General features: G+C 27.3%; 2 protein-coding genes across 11 annotated transcripts; both read left to right on the top strand.

Annotated features, from left to right (window-relative positions):
- Positions 1-365: 365 nt before the first annotated feature.
- LOC126832775 (uncharacterized) lies at positions 366-4,829 on the top strand. 5 transcript variants are annotated; one of them, XM_050563710.1, is made up of 13 exons: positions 366-547; positions 632-749; positions 821-1,002; positions 1,081-1,350; positions 1,429-1,874; positions 1,936-2,263; positions 2,329-2,481; positions 2,549-2,808; positions 3,291-3,456; positions 3,613-3,900; positions 3,962-4,109; positions 4,333-4,406; positions 4,490-4,829. In XM_050563710.1, the coding sequence occupies exons 3-13, from the start codon at positions 874-876 to the stop codon at positions 4,643-4,645; spliced, it is 2,418 nt and encodes an 805-aa protein (XP_050419667.1). In that variant the 5' UTR covers positions 366-547; positions 632-749; positions 821-873; the 3' UTR covers positions 4,646-4,829. The 5 variants fall into 5 exon arrangements, with proteins under 5 accessions (XP_050419667.1, XP_050419666.1, XP_050419669.1 ...); XM_050563709.1 differs by lacking the exon at positions 632-749 and having other exon boundaries at positions 4,490-4,828; XM_050563712.1 differs by lacking the exon at positions 632-749 and having other exon boundaries at positions 754-1,002; positions 4,490-4,828.
- Positions 4,830-6,069: 1,240 nt separating this feature from the next.
- On the top strand, positions 6,070-21,317 carry LOC126832724 (JNK-interacting protein 3). Of its 6 annotated transcripts, XM_050563602.1 has the most exons (26): positions 6,070-6,584; positions 6,655-6,775; positions 7,950-8,139; positions 8,252-8,408; positions 8,487-8,677; positions 9,072-9,166; positions 9,428-9,463; positions 9,624-9,662; positions 12,823-12,840; positions 12,919-13,033; positions 13,274-13,418; positions 13,480-13,661; positions 13,810-14,007; positions 14,583-14,820; positions 14,905-15,090; positions 15,170-15,347; positions 16,117-16,359; positions 16,462-16,572; positions 17,188-17,347; positions 17,449-17,668; positions 17,732-17,903; positions 18,489-18,602; positions 18,674-18,838; positions 18,898-19,029; positions 19,142-19,272; positions 20,687-20,803. In XM_050563602.1, exons 1-25 carry the CDS (start codon positions 6,291-6,293, stop codon positions 19,225-19,227), a joined length of 3,786 nt encoding a protein of 1,261 aa, XP_050419559.1. In that variant the 5' UTR covers positions 6,070-6,290; the 3' UTR covers positions 19,228-19,272; positions 20,687-20,803. The 6 variants fall into 6 exon arrangements, with proteins under 6 accessions (XP_050419559.1, XP_050419557.1, XP_050419563.1 ...); XM_050563600.1 differs by lacking the exon at positions 19,142-19,272 and having other exon boundaries at positions 20,687-21,315; XM_050563606.1 differs by lacking the exons at positions 16,462-16,572; positions 19,142-19,272 and having other exon boundaries at positions 20,687-21,317.
- Positions 21,318-21,414: the final 97 nt, after the last annotated feature.

The following is a 21,414-nucleotide window of genomic DNA, read 5'->3' as shown; positions in this document are numbered from 1 at the left end:
TTAATATATTATCTATGAGCTCAATGATAATACCATGATTCATGAAGACACTTCATGGATTACAACTTAATTATTCTACTATCACAGTTAGGTTTGTTACAATTTTCACAAATGAATTACCCGGACAAACTTTTTTACCTATTGGCTAATAGTCTATTCCTCACAAAAAATGGAATGTCACTTCACAAATTGTATCAAAATTTAAGTGACAAGTCATTACAGTTTTTTTTTTGTAAAATTATTGCTATTGTTGAAGTTTAAATCATCAATTCCCTTATCACAAAAATTTCAACCGTTAACAGATTATTGATAACATTTAAAAAAGTAAACAGTAATAATACATTTTTGTATTTACTATTAAGTAATATGAGAATTGGGATTACATTTATAAAAAAATATAATGTTTACCAATCATTATTATTTTTATGGAGTTGAGAGTATTTTATTTAATTCGACGTTTTAAATCTAAAATTTTGTGAAATAATTTTTTATATTTATCACAGTGTAACAATAAATAGCTCTTTTTTTTTAAATCATTGAATCAATAGTAAGTATTGTTTTTTATCTAAACGTCATACATTGAAAAATAACATGTAAATAAAAGTAATATAAAACAATTGTGTAATTTAAGTAGAGAGAATAAGCTAGGCTAGGAAAGTTTGAGCGTGAAGAGAGAAAAAGATCAAGATAGTACATGGTAGAAATAAGCTAAATTGATCATAAGTAAAGAAATAGCTTCAACATCCCATGTAGGGATTATCTGATGAATTTGAATACCCAAGATTGATGCTTCAGTTTGTCACCAATTCTTTTTCACTAGACGGTTTCCTGGCTTCTGCCCAGTAAACACTCACTTTCGGAAATTTTTACAATATGTCGAAAATGGATCATTTGTCAACATCATCATTTCAAACACATATAAAGAATTTTATTCTAGCTGCTAAAAAGTATTCAAATTGTCGCGATGATCCATCATCAAATGGTCTATTATGTGCTCTAAAAGTAATTCATAAATATTTAATATTACTAGTTTTAATTATTTCATTATTGTTGTGTACATGTTGTTTATTGATTTGTTAGATACTTGGTCAGCCTTCTGATCAATTTTTACTCAATGTTGCTGGTACATTAGAACAAGAATTTTTTATTAACTTGTATGAACTTATGAATGAAATCAATGACAATTCTGAAATAATTTGGGCTGCTATTAATGTTTTACAAGTAATAATCAAGCAGGAATTCACAGAACCTTCAATCATACATAAATACAATTTTACGTTAATTCTGACCAAAGTTCTCAAGGATCAATTATCATTAGATCGAAAAATTAAAGTGCTTAAATTACTGCAAGTAAATGTTTCTTAATTATAAATATATATATATATATAATTTTAATTATTAATAAATGTAATTTTTATTTGTTTCAAGGAATTGACTTACGGTCAGAAAACGCAATGGCAAGAAAGTTACTTGCCTGAATTAATTTCTTTATTGGTAAAGTGGATATCAAATAACGATAAAGATTTGGTATCGTTTTCTTTAGGTGTTCTAGTTAATGTGTGTTGTAAAAACAAGCTTGCAATGTTTACTTTAGTGAAATGCACAGATTCTAAATCTTTTATGCGTTTGCTTTTAAAAATTCAATCCAACAACATTTTTATTAGAGTTCAAGTTTATAAATTATTATTGGTTTTGGAGCAAGTTTCTGGCCAAGTACCACATGTAGATGTCAATCATTTTATTGATGTAACCTTTGCCGTTTTAGAAGAAGGATTGAAATTACAAAATGTCTGTGTTTTACGCCATGTTGTAGATTTTTTTGTTGATATATGTGATCATTCACATTGGAAAGATTCGGTTGTAACATATTCTAAGTAAGATAAAACATAATCTAGTGCAATTAATATTTCAATTATATTACATACTTTGTTCTAGTTACAAATCAAAACTAACAAGTTTATTACAAATTATGAAAAATGCTGAAAATCGTGATAGTTTTCAAAATGGAAACAATACTACTTTGCAATGTGTTCATTTGGTTTTACAATTTATTCATTATGTTATTCAGTTAAAAATTGGAATTGCGGATATTTTATATCCTGATATTATATTGCATATAAGTTACTGGGCTCAATTTGATGAACTCTGTACGATAACATTGCCAATTCTGCAAAGTATCACGTATGATATTCGAAATCGAAACAGTTCAATAGAATTAAATCTTCTGAACAGCGTCAATTCCAAACTCGAGCAAAGCTTAAATGTAATTATTATTTTTAAAATTATTTTTCTATGAGAATAATAATACTTTATTATCTATATTTTTAGGTACTATTTAATTTGTTCGATAATAACAGTAATTTAGAGATTTCGTGCAATAACAAAACATGGGAAAAGTATACAGTATGCTTTCGACTTTTGCAAGAGATGTTAAAGTTACGTAATTTGTATGAAAAAATTGATGATAAACTTAATTGTTCTGTAAGTACTGCTAAATAAAGCATGTGTTAAATTAATTGTTTTAGATTAATTTTTATTATTTTTACAGTCCCTACAATTATTATTTCATTCATTGATGTTAGTTGATATAAAGATTCCGTGCAATTTAGAAAATATTCAATTTGTTTACGTAGAAGCCCTTTGCCTTCTATCAGATTTAGTTAATAAAAATCCAAAATGGATGAGTTTATATTCAGAAGTATTGAATCAAAAACATGTTTATTACATACTAGCGTTTGTTATCTATAACGGTTCCAAAAAAATGAAACAAAGAGTTCTGGATTTAATTACTAAATTTTCACAGCAGAGGTAAATAAAATAGTACTTTTTAATAACATTATAACATATAATTTTATGGGAATAGTACTTTTCAGCATGGCCGTTAAGGGAAAATGACATTTCAGTGCTGGTCATAACGGCATTAGCTATTATCATGCATACATTGTATAAAAGGAGTCCTTTATTCTACAAATACTTAATTTGGAATTAGTATGAATTTGTAAAGCCATTTACAAACTGATATATATATATATATATATATATATATATATATATGGTTAAAAAAACCTTACTTTAGAATTTTGTTTGCAGCACCTCCCCATTTTTTTCTATAATATAAAAAAATAATTTTGTGAAAATTTGGGTTCGATTACTTAACCCTTTCACGTGCTGCATCAAGATTGAAGTTTTTCTAAAGAGGGTCCTGAAAATTTCAACCCCAGTGTGATATATATAAAAATATTAGACTTTATAATAATATTGATATAGTTATGGTTTTGCAATTATTTTAGTACTCTAATGTTGTCTGAATGTCTGGAAGAACTTAATCAAATACCACAAAAACAAATAAACTCATATTCATCAGACATCGAAATGAAACCGTTATGTACTTTAGCTCAAGAAAACCAGATACAAACATACATCAATCAGTTAGATAATATGTTTACTTGTGATAATGTAAGATATTCTATTAAGTTTTAACAATTGAACTATTTCAATACCTAATAAAAAAAGTTTACTTAAAAAAAGGGAATAACTTTTATTTTATTCAACTATAAAAATGTATTATAACTGTTAACTCCTTTAAAATTTAATTTCTGTGTACAATTTTAGATTCAAAATGTAACTACAAGTCGTGTTATACAGTTGTATCAGAGCAAAGTGAATTTGATACAGCATTCAGAAAGTTGGTTAAAGCAAAGCTTAAATAATGCTTCTAAAGAAATTACACATTTAAACCATAAAATAGTAGGCTTACACAATGAGTCTTCACAACTGCACCATATCTTACTAGAAAGCCATCAATCAATTGATGCATTAACTATGGAAAATAATGAACTAAAATATAAGTTTAATAAACTTACCGAACAACTTTCTATTGCCAATAATAATTTAGCAAATGTAATCTAAATACTAGTTAAATTATTATCACATGTTCATTACAAATGCTATTTTTTTGTAGTTGACTCAAAATTATGAATCAAAACGTCAAATGATCAAAGAACAAGATGAAACTATTAAAAAAATTGAAAAACAATTAGAAGAGCTGCATATAGAAAGTACCCGAATGAGAGAGGACTTATTAAATCAGTTGCAAAACGAAAAAATGGGTAAGAACTTTTATTAATTTCTTTTAATGTAAAATAATTTTTAACAAGAAGCCAATTATACTAATGGTTATTAAATTTGAAGTCTTCAATTATTCAACAAAGACAGTTTTACTACACTGGCTGTCACGAATGTGTACATTTTGAGAGTTACTACTTAAGTAATTTTCAATTAATAGGCTACTCTAATTCTCTACTATTTAATTTTGCGATTTTATCTTTTTAGAAACTAAGAAACAAGTCTCGAACTTAGAACAACAGTTGACAGAAAAACAATGTTTCATAAATGAAAAAGTCGAAGTACAAATAATTATTTACTAACTTGAGACTGCATACATTAATTAATTTATCTATTATTTATATTTTGTTGTTTATTATTTCAGGAAATTGATAGTAAGAAATCTCTTATTAAAAATTTGGAAAATAATATCTCTGATCGAGAGAAAGACATAAATGATTTACGTAAGCAACTCGAAGAACAACATAGAGTTCGGGAAATGATTAGTCAGATGTTAGCTGCTACATCCAGTAAACCTTAAATTTGTGTTAAGTGACAATGTAATTTTATTACTATAATTTTTAGTATTATTCATAACTAAAATTCAATTTTTTTTATTGTATAATTTATTTAATTTTAATTAATTATGATGTTTTATAATTGACTTGAATTTTTACTGAATCTTAATAAATTCTTTATATGTAAAGTATATATGATGTATTATATTATATATGAATGTATATTTTAGCCTAAAAATTATTACCTTTTTGGTGTTCTATAGTTAAAAATCATAATATTATTGTTAAGTTATGGGGTATTTCATTTCTTTTGCCAGTTGATAAAAACATCAAATTAATCTTGTCACAATCTAAGCGAAAATTTGTATAATATTTGTATAATTATGTTTTTACAAAGACACCAGAAAATTTTAAATGTCTATTAAATTTTCCCTGCTTTAATTCAGCACAAGTTATAACAATTCATATTATAATGCATACTAAATAAATGCCTCACATTAATCAAAGAGAGAAGTTGTTTTTAGTTTAATATTATATGTGCTAACTATGATAAGACGACATTTCAATAGTAAAATTAAGTGATGGGTAAGTAATCAACTATGTATTAACATACCTATTTTTAAGAATAAATTGCCAAGAAAGTTAACATTTGATTTAACATATTTTTGATAAGTGCTATAAGGTCACTATGTAGTATTGATACTATTGTATATTAATACCAAAGAACGGTTATGAATCAATCTGTAATGTCATACTATATTCAATTGAACATTATTCAAATAAAAACAATTATTTTATGTATTAATTGAAGCTATTTATAGGTATTGTATAATTTATAATTCTTGATTTTTTTTGTTAAGTGGTATATTTAATCTAGGGTATTTTGTATAATATTTATTATTTGGTTATTGGTTGTTCGATTATTGATCAATTTTGTTCCAAAATCTAAATAGAACAAAATAAAAACACATTTTTTTTAGAAAATTATTTTATCTAATGAATATTGAAAAAAAAAATGTTTAGTTATTTTTTATCAATGAATAACGGATCCCTAATTATTATTAGTTTATTATTATACGGAAAAATGAAAATCTTTGGACACCTGAATGTAATAAATGACAATCGGTTAAAATAGAAAAAAAATGTACCTACCAAGTCAAAAATCAGTTTACCAAACTAAAAATGTTACATGAACATTTAAGAAGCCAATGCCCAACACACGGTCTACTTTTTCTGTTCAAAATAAAAACAATATTAAAAATAAAAAAATTTCGGTTAGAAAATTAAAATTTAAAAAAAGTAGAAACAATGTGAAATACAACATCTTAAAAACGTTTAGTCATGGCGACACTGTAACATTCCATATGTTTATTATTTGCTACGCCATTATCAATATCAGTGTGTTGTAACTTGTAATCAATTATCTGAAACATCCTAATTTTTAGACCATAATTTCCATTTCAGTCTTCATAGTTTACTTTTAATACGCAATTTTTGTTTTACATTATTTTTAAATGTAGCTTAAGTGTTTTATATATATTTTTTTATAATGTTTAGAAAATACTTAAATCTTTATAATTTTGTTTGTACGCAATTCAATTAATATCAATTTGATATTGATTTTTTAAAATTTTTTTAAACTAATTATTTAAGGCTATCTCTTTTTAAATGGCGAATGAAATTGTGTATGGAACACAGGATGACAGCCACATCGTCATGTCTGAAAAGGTGCAATCATTGGCAGGCAGCATATATCAAGAGTTCGAGAAGATGATAGCCAAGTACGATGAAGAAGTGGTTAAAAACTTGATGCCTTTGGTAGTCAATGTGTTGGAGTGTTTAGACCTGTCACATACAGAAAATCAAGAACATGAAGTGGAAGTTGAGTTGTTACGTGAAGACAACGAACAACTTGTTACCCAATATGAAAGAGAGAAACAACTACGGAAATCTGCTGAGCAGGTAATGTAACAATGTCATGTAAAAATTCTACTTGTATTTTCATTTATTAGAAAGGCTATTTACTTTGCAGAAATTATTGGAAATGGATTACGAATTGGATGATTTTAAAAAAGAATACCAAAGTAAAATTGAAAGTCTAGAATCGATTGTTAGAATGCTAGAACTAAAAGCTAAGAACGCTTCGGATCATGGTAAGTTTTATCATAACATGCATTTTAGAATGTTTCAATCTTTGATCATTTTTTTCTTTTAATGTTGATGAGTGAATATTTGTTTGTTTCCTTTTGTCATAAATTATGATTAATTAAATAATTTATGATTAAATAATCATTGTTTTTGTGTTTAAATAATATTATTCAATATTGTCTTCTATTCTATGTTTTATATAATTTTATCATGGCGTTGAGGACAAAAAATTCGAACCATGTATTATTTACTTTATTATGACAATGTTAAATGGAAATTTTGACTGTTTAAATTTTAGTGAACATTTTTTTAACACCTAAAATAAAATAATTTTATTATTATAAAAAAAATCTCAATGAACAAGTAAGCACGCCGGCGGCAGAACATAACGTATTTTAGACCTATTACTTCAGTAGATAACACTTAGTATGGTTCATGAAGGTCAACTATATTTTAATTATGGACAGCAATAAAATTATAAACAATTGTGCAGCAGCTGCCGGTTGTACAGGGGTTATATGTTAAGATAAGATTCTAATTGTTAATTCTTGTATAATTTAAAAAAAATACAATTAAATTAATTACTTTGAAGATACAGTTATTGATCACATCCTGTTTTTTTATAGTCTATTATAATTCTTAATATTTTGTTTGAATGTTATTATATGTTGATTACACAAATCTTTACAAAACTAAAATATTTTCATAATAATATGTCCTAACTAGAATATTTTTCTAGGCAGCAGTTAACTAATATTTATATTAACCACTTATTAAAATAATACAATTTGTACTATCCAAAAATATTAAAAATTATTAAATTTTTATTTACTCATATAAATTTGTTTTCTTCTTAAATTGAATTTAGATAGTTTATATTAGATAGCAAAAATATTTTTATTAGCTTACCCATATTAAAGGTGTTTAATCAAATTTTTAAGACTACCCTAGAAAATATAGTTGGTAATTATTGGAAGCAGCTAGCATTAGCTATTTAATTTAAGTAGAGTGCATTTTGAAATAACATTACATTCAGTATATTTTTTAATTGTTTTTGTCATAATATTTGTGTTGTTCTTATTACTTATTCATTATTCTTACAGTTTCTAATTTGTTAACATTTTTAGTTACTTGTAAAAATTGTAAAGTGTTCTTAATATTTATCATTTTTCTTCACAGTCTACAGGTTAGAAGAAAAAGAACAAGACATGAAACAAGAGTACACAAAATTGCATGAACGTTATACGGAATTGTTCAAAACACATATGGATCACATAGAAAGAGCCAAAATGCTAATGGGATCCGGTGATCGCATGGACAGCACTAGAAGCATTCGAATGCCGTTTATGAGCATGGCACACATGAGCCGGTAACTAAAAAAAAAAAAATGCCCATTATTTTATTAAATAGTATTTTTATTACTTATTGAAATGAATGCAGTAATATAATATATATTCTAAATAATAAATACATATTTATAGATCTTCAGGGCCCGTTTCTTTTGGATTCAGTTCTCTCGAAGGACCGTCTACGCTCAAATCAATTGATGTGTCCAATGAATATCCAATAATTGCTTCTAATTCACCACCTGGAAGTATGCAATCTAATTCTAGTCTTAAAAATGAACTGCAAATTCAGGTAATAGTTAATAAAATATTTTTTAAATGACTGTTTACATACTTAAAGTTGTGAACCATATATTATTTTTTAAAAAAGGATCAAGAAAACTCTGAAGCAGAATCTCGTCTTCGTAATGATCCACTATCGGAACGGGGATGGTCTGAAACCTTAAATTCTATGAGCAAAGCGGATAGTAGTCCCGATGAAGTGCCTGAAATAGTAGAAGAAGCTGAAACAACACCTAGAAATTCTGTTTTAATGCAGAGTGGTCGAAGTCATACACAAAGGTGAGTTCATAATGCAGATTTAGTTGTAAAAATATTTGATCTGTAAATTTGGAGGGGTGAGGGGAGTCTAACAATGTGAGCGATAATAGTAGAACTAATATAAATAAGAACAATTATATTTTGCGCTGTTTATCTATTGAATAGTAATTACAAAGCAAATCAGCCTGGAAGTGAATAAATTTAATACAAATTACTTAATTTAACAAGGTGCGTCCGTGCAAGGCAGTCAATCCGGTATTTGATCTGCTTTCCCTTACATGTTTTAACATTAGAGTTATTATTGTGTAGTTTGTAGAGATTGTGTTGAGATAATAATATTGATAAATTAAACATACTTTCTATCTTACATTTAATGCCTGTGGTTTATACAAAACATGTTTAATTTTTAATTTAGAGAACAGAGGACTGCTTCTAATGTTCTATACCAAGAATTTAGTTTTCAAGATAACGAAGGTCAAAATGAAATCGAAGAAATGCCGGATATTACAGGTACATATTGAAAAAAAGGAATTCATTAATATAAATGAAGAAAACAAAAGATTATAAGTCTAATAAAATTAAAAATACATAAAAAAATATAATAATAGTATACACTTTGTCACTAAAAAATAATTATTTTAACTGCCAAAAGAAAAACAACACTTCGGCAATTTTTTTATCCTAACTGAAGTGTTGTTTTTCTAAGGAGTGTCAGCATACTTTTATTATTAATATTAATATTATTTATCATATATATATTATTTATTTTAGGCAATTGGGTACATCCCGGTGATTATGCATCTTCAGGTATGAATTTTTTTTTTTAAGCTGCAAAAACGTTTTGATTTAACTATTTTCATTGCCTTTTTAGCTTGGCTTTGATTTTATTATTTTTTTATTTATGGTGCACAGCCTTTATTATACTTTTTATTTTGCATGGTTTATTTTCATAATTTTTCAACTACAGTCAGCAGTGAGACTGAACCTGAGACTCCGCTCTCAATAGGTATGAGCTTCCTCTATAAACTTATTCATTTAGTTTACTTTTTGATTAGAGACCGGTTTTTTATGGTTTACTTTGTTTTACTAAGGCTAATTTTTCATGAAATCGTCTGTTTAAATATTAATGAATATTTCATAAATTAGACATTTCGGAAATTTTTTTTTGTGTTTATGTAAAATAGAAACATTTGAAAAATAATAACTAAAATGCATAGTACAATATCAAATGAAATTGAGATTTGATTTAGCTAATTATTTCTTAATCAGCCCTTTTATATTACCTTAAATTTTTATTGTTAAAAACATTCTATTTTAACTTTTTTTTGACATAAAAAATCGGTCAAATTGAGTTAGTAATAATCTTTTAACTTTTTAAGTAATGATTCACATTTTTTATTAATTAGTTATAATAGCTTATTGCAAATATACACTTTTAAGTATAAAATGTATAGAAAAAAGTGTTTATCACTTTATTTATTTAACCCTTGGGTGCCCATGCGACTGCACTCCATGCCACATACTGAGACATCTGAGAGAAAGTGTGGGTGCCTGAGGGTTAAGAGTAATATCACTTTACTATATATTTCTTTTCTTCTTTTTCAGAGTTTTTTGAAATGTCTACCTGTTTAAAATAAATATTAACCTACTAAAGAAATTGATTAATAGTAGAGTGCCATAACCAGAGCTGGCAAATTCTTATAAGAATAAAAATAATACATTTTTATTCTTATAGCAAATGAAACATTATTGGAATAACTTTTTAAAAATTTATTCGAATAAAAATTATTTGAATAAAATGTTATTTCAGTAATATTTACACAATTGATTCAAATAATTGAATTGGAATTATTCGAATAATTATTTTTTAAATTATTTCGATAACTTTTACTTGAATATTATTTAGATAACGTTTTATTCGAATGATGCACAACTCTGGCCATGATACATATATTTTATATGAGGCCTCTAGTTTCAAAACCAGCTAAGACATTTTGAAAATAATGTTTTTTTAAGCTACCACACTGTATTACATGGTATGTAAAACTATTATTGAATATCAAATAAAGATTATAACTAACTCAAACTGTGTTAAGAAAATCTTAGTTGGTTTTAAAATCGGCTATTTTAAAAAATTATTTGTTAGTGAACATTTTCTAAAAAATTTTTAGCTGGTTTTGAAACTAGATACCTCATGTAAGAATAATAATAATAACACTACTATAGCTATCAATGATTTTACCTTTTTTTTAAACTTCAAGTGTTGTGTTTTTGCTATTTTAATATACAAGATATACATTTGCTTTTATTAACAATTTTATTTCTTACTATTGAAATCACCTATTTTTTCTATGTGTATAATTTTGTTATATTACAATGTCTAAAAAACAGTATTAATTTTAGAAGTTGGGTGTTGTTTTGAATTTGGAAAATCATAACTAAAAATTGAATTAGTGTTTGCATAAAAAAAGTATTACAATATATTTCACAACATTTTTTGGTTTTATATGCTTAAAAAAAAAACTTTCAAAATTACCTATCTGTATCTCAAAATTAATCCATGTGAAAATCGATTTAAAGTTTTATGTTTAAACAACATGGGAATTTCAACAAGTTATAGACTATAGTTATTATTGTTTTTCAGTTTCACAAAAATTTTATATATTATATGGATAGATAAGGGACCTCAAACATTTGATATTTTACAATAATTTATTCTCATTTTCGTGCATGCGCAATGATTGAATAAAATTTATTTATTGCTTCTATGTGCTAAATGCTCTTATTTGTCACTAAAAATAGTATTTAATAATTTATTGATGTATCTATGTATTTTATGAAGTTTCTCTTCTGCTTATTCTGTGGTATACACCCTTTATTAAAACAGGTTTTCGAACTCTCCTAATTAAACTGTATCACAATCTATATTGAATCCGATTTTTTTAAATATAATAAAAAATTACATCATATTTAACAAGACTGCTTTACAAGGATGGTCGATAATTGATAGCAGAATAAAAAAAGCGACAACACAATGAACATTTAAATCTTTACGATGGCGGTTTGCGCAAAACTTATTTTTACTTATTATTGATAAAAACATATATTATACATTATGCAACCTACCTTTTCAGTTTAAAATTTAAACCGTTTATAAAGAATTCCCTAAAATGTGGCTCATTTATTATAGCCTTGCTTGTTATAAAAAACACCTATTAATTTGTGTGTTTAATTAAACAAACTATGAAAAATATATTTTGACCGTTTTAAATTGAATTGGAAATCTACTTGGTAGTTTTGTTTAAATCTGGTTTTGTTAAATCAATATTAAGAATTTTGGTTACATTGTATTGGAGAACTCTTAGTTTACAAATATAACAAGTAGAAGGTAGATACTATAGGTGAATAGTGTTTGCATTTGTTTTGTAGCTATTACTAACATTTGATTGTTATGGCTTATAGAAAATAATTAAATTACACTTCAGGCAACATTACAACATGTTAATTTTTTTAAATAATTTGCATTCTCTTATACAAGGTCCAGCAGAAATAGCTTCCCGATTATTGTTACTAATAAAAACCAAACGAAATTTGAAACAAAAAGAAAATTTATTTACAAGAACCATACATAATGCGATTTTAAATTATTTAGCTTGAATAAAATATCACTTAAGTTGTGGTTTCTGTTGGCAATACATTGGTTTATGCACTCTCGACAGTTGTCCATCTACAAGGTAGCTGTGTGTTTCTCTGCAGATCTGCGCAATGAAAGCTCTTACAAAGGTCACATGTTTTGGTCCATATACAATAGGACTGATGTGTTGTGGTGAACCGCCATTTTTAATAAACTCTTAGACGACAAAAGCGCAATGCTCTCCTAACCATGCCACGCTGTTTACTAAAAACGGCATGTGTCAACAAAAACAAAGCCGTGGTCCCCACTAATGTACCCTCTTCACACCTAAAGCAACAAGTCATTAAAAACGGGGAGCTTTTTCTGCCGGATCCTGTATTTATTAAATTAATAGTTTAATTTGTGTTGTAAACTAATATAGTATTACTAATTTACCTATAATTAATGTTTAACTAAAATTAACTTTTTCATTTATGTTTTATGGCTGTTACTCAAACAATGCATTCTTGTGTTCGTCCGAAAAATAAAACAGTTAACGATAACTTTTTCGGTAAGACTAACATCTAACATTAACAAATTTAAAAAAGTAATATTTTTTTGTTATTAATTTTTTTTTTGGCAATTGAAGGAATGGGAAAAGAAGTTGAAAATCTCATAAAAGAAAATACAGAGCTGTTGGCAACCAAAAATGCCCTCAATATTGTTAAAGATGATTTAATTATTAAAGTAGATGAATTAACAAGGTAATTTTTTTTCTACTATTACATAGAGATATTTTTATAATTCATCTAGAAAAAACGTGGTTATACATAGTTCAGTAATAAAATATTAAAACTGCCTTTCACCATGATTCACTTTCAAAAATAGTTAATACTCATACTTCGGTAACAATGCTCACAACAGACAGTCTGTTATTATTTTATTACTTAACTATTTTTATAATTATTATTAATATATAGTAATTTCATCATTTAAATATTTAGTGAACAACATATTTTACGTGAACAAGTCAAAGCGTTGCAAACTGTTAATGTTCGCTTAACTCAAAAAGCTGACGAAGCTGAAGAAGATTTGAAAAAAACAAAACAAGAATTAGAACAGCTAAAAGCTAATAAATCCGATTCTGATGTAATTATTATTTTTCAATAATTTACTGCTCTTATTCACAAGCTTGTAATTTGCGTTTTAGGAAGAAAAATCATATGCGGAACGTAAACGTTTTACTCGTGTCGAAATGGCCAGAGTCATTCTGGAGCGTAACAAATTTAAAGAACAGCTTATGGATTTGGAGGAATCACTTCGTTGGCAAGAAACTGTACGTGCAATTCGGTTGGAGCCAAACGAGAAAAAAAAACAGGGTGTGTGGAGACTGTAAGTGTTTTAACATCAGGATTCTGAATGGTGTACGATGTATAGTGTAGATGTATGGCTATCGGTGTTTTGGTATTCTGTTTCTCAGCTTCTAACATTAATCACCTAGTTCAGTTACTATAATAACATTTTGTTTTTTGATTTAAAGGTTTAGCAGCTTGTTTGGAAGTGGTGCCAAACCTAATGATACAGGACTTGGAAGTGGAAGTAGCGGAGGAGGCGTAATGGCACAGCGTCCTAGATCTATTCATTATGACCCATCGTCACATCAGGTGGGACCATCTAGTATAATGAAAAGACGTAGTATGATTGAAGGTGGACGATATGGTCGATACGAAGACGATATGTGAGTTTATATCTAATTTGGGATTTATTTAATTAATATTGTGTTGTCGTTCTCAAGGACTAACTTATGCATGGCCAATGGGGCTGGCGGTTGTGCTATATTTAACATCTGATAATGACAAATGAAATTTAATCAGTGATCCGAAACTTATATAAATACCTACTTACCTCCCTTTTGTATTTGTTCTGGAACAAATAAAATCTATTTGTTTTTTCTGTTATTTTCTCCGGAACTAGTAACAAAAGGAACGAATAGACTTTATTTGGTCTATAAATAGTTCGGAACACTATTGGTGATAGGAGTCAAATAGGTATTGACTTTCGGACCCCTGATTTTAATACTCACTGAAATTTTGGAAAATTAAGATTTTTATTTGTTTTTGTTTTTCATAAATACAAATTATTCGGTTACAGATTGGAATATTATTTTTTAAAACCTTTGTTCAAACAAATTCATATCTGAGCAATTTGAACTTATAAGTGTAAAGTTATGTACATTCATATTAGGTTGGTCCTAGAGAATAATTATCACTCGTTTACTATCAATAATGGTATTCTTGTTTTAATATTCTACAGATATGCAGATAAATCAAAGAGACCTGATAGACGAGTACATTTTAGTCGTATTCGCACTCATATACCTAGGGAGGATAGTTGGTTACAAGCCTACGGGTGGAGTATGCCAGCTGATACGTCAGCAAGCAGACCCATGTTAAACACACCACAACAACCCGACAATTCAGGAACAAGCTACCCAGTTCCGGTTCTAGTTAATTGTTGTTCACCTCTTGCAGACACAGAACCCGGAATGAAAGTAAATTTTATCATTACTTTATGAATGCAAAATATATCATAACTTTTAACCCGCAATCTAACTATAATTTGTTTTATATTTAAGATGTGGTGTGCAACTGGAGTCAATCTCAGTGGTGGTGTTACACGCGACGGTGGATCAATTGTTGGAGCTAGCGTATTTTACAAAGACAATGGTACAGATAAAAATGATAGTAAAGATGACGATAATGAAAAACTAGAGATTACAGACGAAAGTATGGAAATGAAAAAATTAGATGACGAATTAATGGTAAAATTGAAAACTTAATAATATTGGCCTTAAGGCGACTGAAAATAATATTATTAATGATCCAATTCATATTTCCTAGGAAAATAGTAGAACGAATATAGAATCTGAGATGGTGTTGTCTTCACTAATATGGATTTGTACTACGTCCAATAATAACAGCAAAGTAGTTATCATTGATGCAAACAAACCTGATATTGTATTAGAGACGTTCAATATATCTTGTCAGGCTCATATTGGTTGTATAGCTTCAGTACCAGGTATGAATACCACTATAATCGTGCGAATTAAATAGTAATAAAAAAACAAGCACAATATGTGGGTCATTAACTTATTAAATTTGGAATAATCTACTAAAAACTTTAAATCTCAATTGATGATCAAAAAAAGCTCTAAAAAAAACTGCAAAATAGCTATTAGTTTTTAATACTAAAGTGTCATTAAATTAATCATCTTGTACACATGAAAAAAATCTAATATCAGGAAAAATCATAATAAATAAGTATCAACAGATAACAATATAAACTTTTATAAACATTTTGTATTCGACCTTTTAGTTTTTTTCTTTTCATTAATAAAAAATTATATTGATTACAAATGTTTGTGCGTGTTATAGAGCCACGCTAGATTAAACTTCAGTCTATTTTTTAGACCTAAAGTCTTAAAACTTCTGAAAGAAAGGGTTTATGATATTTTCTTGTTATTTCGGTGTATATTGGTGTACTATTTCTAAAGAATATCCCACACAAGTTTGAAAGTAATTAGACTTTTTTTAATACATTTTTAAAGTGTTTTTCCTGATTTTGAAGGAAAGGGTAAACTTTTCCACTTTTTGCCTTATAGAGTTTCTTTGGGTATGATTTCTGATCTGTTATTGTGCTATATGAAGAAATCAGTTTAGCGGATTAGTGATATCCAGCACAAAAATAGAAAAAATAAAAACATTGTAAAACCAATACCTTTCTCCAAGTCCGTTCAAATTTAAACTTTTATTTTAATGATCAAATTATGATAATAATATTTTTATAGGTGCTTTAGAGAGTGATTATACAGATAAAAATGATGTTATAAATTGTGAACTTGAAAAAACTGAAGAGGTTACTGAAAAAGATAAACAAGTACCGGAAGAGAATAAACGCGATGTGGAAATTGGTAAAATAGTTTTTGTCAGCTGTGCAACGGGAAGCGAAGAAAGTAATATAATCAAAGAAAATGAAAACGAAGAACTTCCTCAAAGTGAAGAAAATTCGTCTGGTATAGAAGCTTTATGTGGTAAGAATTAGTTAATTGTAATTTGCTTGTTTTTCAGTGCCTAAATATCACTGCTTTTTGTTTTGTGCTATTGTCTTTTTTTTTGTTATTGTTTGCTCTTAGACGATAGCGTAACAGAGACTGATCAGCCAGATAGTAATAATATCGTACCAAAGAAATCTAGTATTATGAAAGAAGGTATCATAAAGGATGGATTACTCGACCCGCCTAATGGTAAACATACAATTAATTTTTATAAATCAATTTAAAAAAAAATGAATTGACACTTACCTAATTATTAGCATGTGATTTTTATGTCGTTGACTTATATTTTATTGCTGAATTTCTGTTTAAAACAGTTTTTCCAACCTGATCTTATATAAATATCTTTAAATATATTCACCTCATTTTACATTTGTCCATTGTTTTTAACTGCTGAAATAACGGTAAAATTATTATAGTTATGCCTTTCCGTAATTATATCAAATGTGTTCTTAAAATATATGAAAAATTCAACCTAACAAACTGTTAGCTAAATTATTAATTAGAATTATACTCAAGTTACTTTGGTCGTTAATCCTGTAAATTATAACTCAAATAAATTGACATAAGTTGTGTTAAGTGAATGAACAATTGAGAGCAATTAAAATGTTGCAAGAAATAATGAGCTATTGTGTATTTAATACTGACAACTATTTGTGTTACGATGCTTTTTACTATAGTTTTATTACTACTAACTTATTTATACTAACTTAGATTATGCGATAATGGTTTTGGCGTATTAGTTGATTAAAGTGACATTTTTATTTAACCAGATGTTATCATAAGTAATTATATTTAATATATTAGATATTGGAGTGGCTAAAGAAGACTTGGATAAAATGTCTAGCGTTTTACCTACCGTGTGGTTGGGTTTTGAAAACGGTTGTATTTTTGTTCATTCGGCTAAATCGCAATGGAGAAAATGTTTACATTCAGTCAAATTAAAAGACGCCGTTCTTAGCATTGTGTAAGCGTGATCTTTGTTTTAAAAAAGTGTATTCTTATTTATAATAAAAAATAAATGTCTTGTTTCTAATTTTGATAGCATTTATTATGTTGTTCTTTTAGTTATGTCGATAGTCGCGTATTATGTGCTTTGGCCAATGGTACTGTGGTTGTGTTTCAACGTGATGCAGACGGTTGTTGGGATTTAAGTAAATACTACAGCGTCACTTTAGGACCGCCTCAGAATGCAGCGCGGTGTTTAGTATCCGTCAACAGTAAAAGAGTTTGGTGCGGTTATAAAAACAAAATTCACATTTTACATCCTCGATCATTAGTAGTTATTGTATGTAATACATATACAAGTCAAATTTTTTATACTTAACATAATAAATATTTAAATTTACAGCATACTCTAGAAGCTCATCCTCATAAAGAGAGCAAAGTACGCACTATGGTTTGGGTGGGAGATGGTGTATGGGTGTCCATACGTCTGGATTCCACAATACGACTATATCATGCATACAACTATTCCCATTTACAAGATGTGGACGTACAACCATTTATAATAAAAATGCTTGGTAAAATGTTTCATTCAGTCTTATGTTACAGAATATATGTAGTCAGTGTTATGAACGTTCTCTTAAAAGTTAAAATCGTTACATTCACTTTCATTGCCCAAATAAACTATGTTGACATACTAACAAAAAATAAGTCTCGTATTATTTCTAATAATAAAGTTCTTCATTTTATTTTATTTAGGTGCTTGGTACATATTTTTAAATCATTATCAAATATTAAACCTGTACAGGAAATAATGTAAATGTCTAAATTTTGTTTTAAACATTTGAAAAGTTTTTGGCCTATTGGGTTAATGTTTCAAAAATATTTCTAACTATATGGCAATTTTATTCTAAGCAAAATTGTAAAAAACTTAGGACAGTTCCCAAAAAATATTTTTAGTGTTAAAAATTATATTTAAACTAACTTTATGTCATCATGGAAATGAACGATTCAAAAATAATTTATGTTAGATGTAAAGCTGAACAAGTTTGTCAACTCATTCTTATAATTTGTTTATGATTGCATTTTCCAAATAGTGATAAAATAATAATTATTATTTAATAACTAATTCATTATATTAATTTATATTTTTACTTCTAAAGGTTCAGATAAACCTCATTTATCGTGTATTCGCATCACAGCTATGTTAGTTGCTTCAAATAGACTCTGGATCGGTACTGGAATTGGTGTTGTTATATCAGTTCCTCTATTAGATAGTAAGTGTGCAGTTAAAACTCTTAATTTTATAATGAAACACAATTAAACTTAACTTTTTTTCAACAATTAGAAGGTCTATTGGGCTTCTCGATTAATAAAGAAGCAAAAGTTTTTTCTGAGCCTAAAACTCAAGAAGTGACTCCCAGTAGTTTTACACCTTATTGCTCAATGTCTCAAGCTCAATTGTCTGTGCACGGCTTTAGAGATTCAGTAAAATTCTTTGTTTCAGTACCCGGTAAGTGTTATAGTGATGTTGAGTATGAACAGCCGTTAACTAAATTTTATGACTCTTAGGATCCGGAGGTTTTTCAGCCGCAACAGCCATTCAACAGGATGGTCCTATTGTTGAAAGTGTACCAGACGCCGAACATTTGATATCGACTTTAATCATTGCCGGTGGCGAAGGCTACATAGATTTTAGATCTGGTATGTTCTATTTTCCTTTATCTATTTATTAATATTTTTCTTTTATTAAATAAAAAAAAAAAAATTAGAAACTTGTAGGAAAAGAAATATTTTTTAAATGTTTTGTCTGTAGCTGATGGGGAAGAAACCAACGACTCGACTGGCCACTTGCTCGCCTGGTCCATGTTGTCTAGAATTATAGAACAGAACAGTTGTTAATAAAAAAAAACGTTCTAAATATAGTTTCCTTCAAAAGTTAAACTGGTATTTATAATCGTCGGTCCATAATTAGCTTTGGCATTTGATTTTCACTAATAATATACTGTTGCGGCATTTCATTCTTGATTTCTGTCCTAAATTATTGACATAAGCACTAATACAATATTGATATAGTTAAAATTTTTAAAATATAATTAAAAATGGAGAGATTTTTACACTCTTTTAATATAGTTTGGTTGCTCAAGTTACTACAAAAATAGCTTTGTGTAATTAGCAATTTGCTCTATCGTCTACAATATTCATCGTTGTATATTCTATTAAAATATATTTTGTATTTTATATTGTAAAAATAACAGCCATTTAACGTGTCCACACATAAAAGTATATTTTATTTTTTACTAGATTAGTAATTGGAATGTATATATTCACAAATCACAAAATGCTCGATGAAACTATACCTGTTATGTTTTTGTATATCCAACATTTAAAATATGTTAAGTTATACAGCAGAAATAGAAGATAAAACTAAACATTTTAGTAGTTCCACACAATTTATGGACCTTCAATTTAGGACTAATTAAAATATGTTAACCTTGACTCAGTGGCGCATCTAGAGAAAAAGTTTAGATTTTTAGGGCTCACAAATGGCAAGTGGTCACCCATGTTACAAGCGATAAAAAGTACCCGACCATAACTTATTCCATTTTTAATTTTGAACTATTGGTAGTCCGTAGTCCTTTTTCAGTTGTGTATACATTTCTAAAAAATTAAGTAAAAGTAAAACAAACAATTTAAAATGTTCTGTTAATAGTAATAAAAAAGTGAAATAAAAACTTAAAATTATTGAAGAAAAAATAGATAACATTTTTTCTCCACAATAGGGTTGATCTTAAAAAATGACAAATGGTCAATAGTATGACTAAAATGCTGAAAAAAATCGATTACTACATACAAAACACAATTTGATTGTTAAAATCGAAAAAATAATGAAACGTTTTTTTATATAATTCAAAACGAATTTACACATCAAAACGATTAAATGATCCAATTAGGAAGTCAACCAAGTTCTTAGTTGACCCAATATTAGAAATAGTAATTGTGTTTTAAAAAGTCATGTCTCGGGAATGGTTTGAAAAAAATACTTTTGATGGGTGGTATCAAAATAAGCAACTAGCAATAATTTATATTTAGTAGTGTCTTAATTTATTTGAGACTATTTATACTTGTCGAGGAGGGGCATCCAATTTATATAATATGGTTTTAGGTCCTCTAAGTGTCTAGTTGCGCCACCGAATATTGTACATAAATACATTTTTATCTGGTCCGTATTTGTGAACGACATTATTATCGATTGATTTCTCGTAATAATTCAGTACAACTCTATAGTTTAACTAACTTTGTGTGTGAATTTAACGACAAAACACAAACGTATGTTCTAAAAACAACTTGAATATTTTAGATGAACAAGAAGACAGCGACTACCTCGACCGTACAGAAAAACACCAGTTATTCCTCTGGGAAGTTTTATCGGAAATTAAGAATAAATCTAGGACAAAAATGGATTCCATTATCAAATAAAAGATGGTTGACAATTAAAAAAAAAAGATAAATATATATGTTATGGTTTTTTTTTCCATTTTAAAGTGCCATTATTTATTTTAATCTGTTTTTATAAGATTTTTTTCTCATATTATTAACTATTATACATCCTTTTTATATTATGCTAACAGCTATTTTGTTACCTTACATCTTAAATATACCCTTGTTTTTTGTTTTTATTTTATTTATATGCTATCATGTTTGTGCTGTGATTTATATCTCAATAAGTACAATTAACTATGTATTATTGTTTTTGTGACGAAAAATTTTGTTTTTTTTTTATTATATATAATTAGAACGAATTGAATTGTTTTTGAACCAACTTTAAACAATTCAATTCGTTTTAATTATTTATTTTTACTATGAATTAAAAACTATAGTATCACATCCAATGTCTTATGTTTTTAGTGCATGCATATTTGTTAATCTTTTGTTTTATTAGCCTTCATTAAACAATATTACTAATTTTAAGGCAAAAATGTTTATTAATCATAAACATTTTCTATGTACTTATATATTATTATTTATAATATACCTACATAGAAAAATCTAAAATACTCCTTTTAGTTGAATGTTACAACTTTTATT

Source organism: Adelges cooleyi, unplaced genomic scaffold, assembly GCF_023614345.1.
Source record: "Adelges cooleyi isolate 19-005CV unplaced genomic scaffold, UGA_ACOO_1.1 ACOO_flye_CR_arks_rails_tigmint_CR_PRNA_167, whole genome shotgun sequence".
Taxonomy (NCBI): Eukaryota; Metazoa; Arthropoda; class Insecta; order Hemiptera; family Adelgidae; genus Adelges; species Adelges cooleyi.
This window is presented reverse-complemented; position numbering and strand designations above follow the sequence as displayed.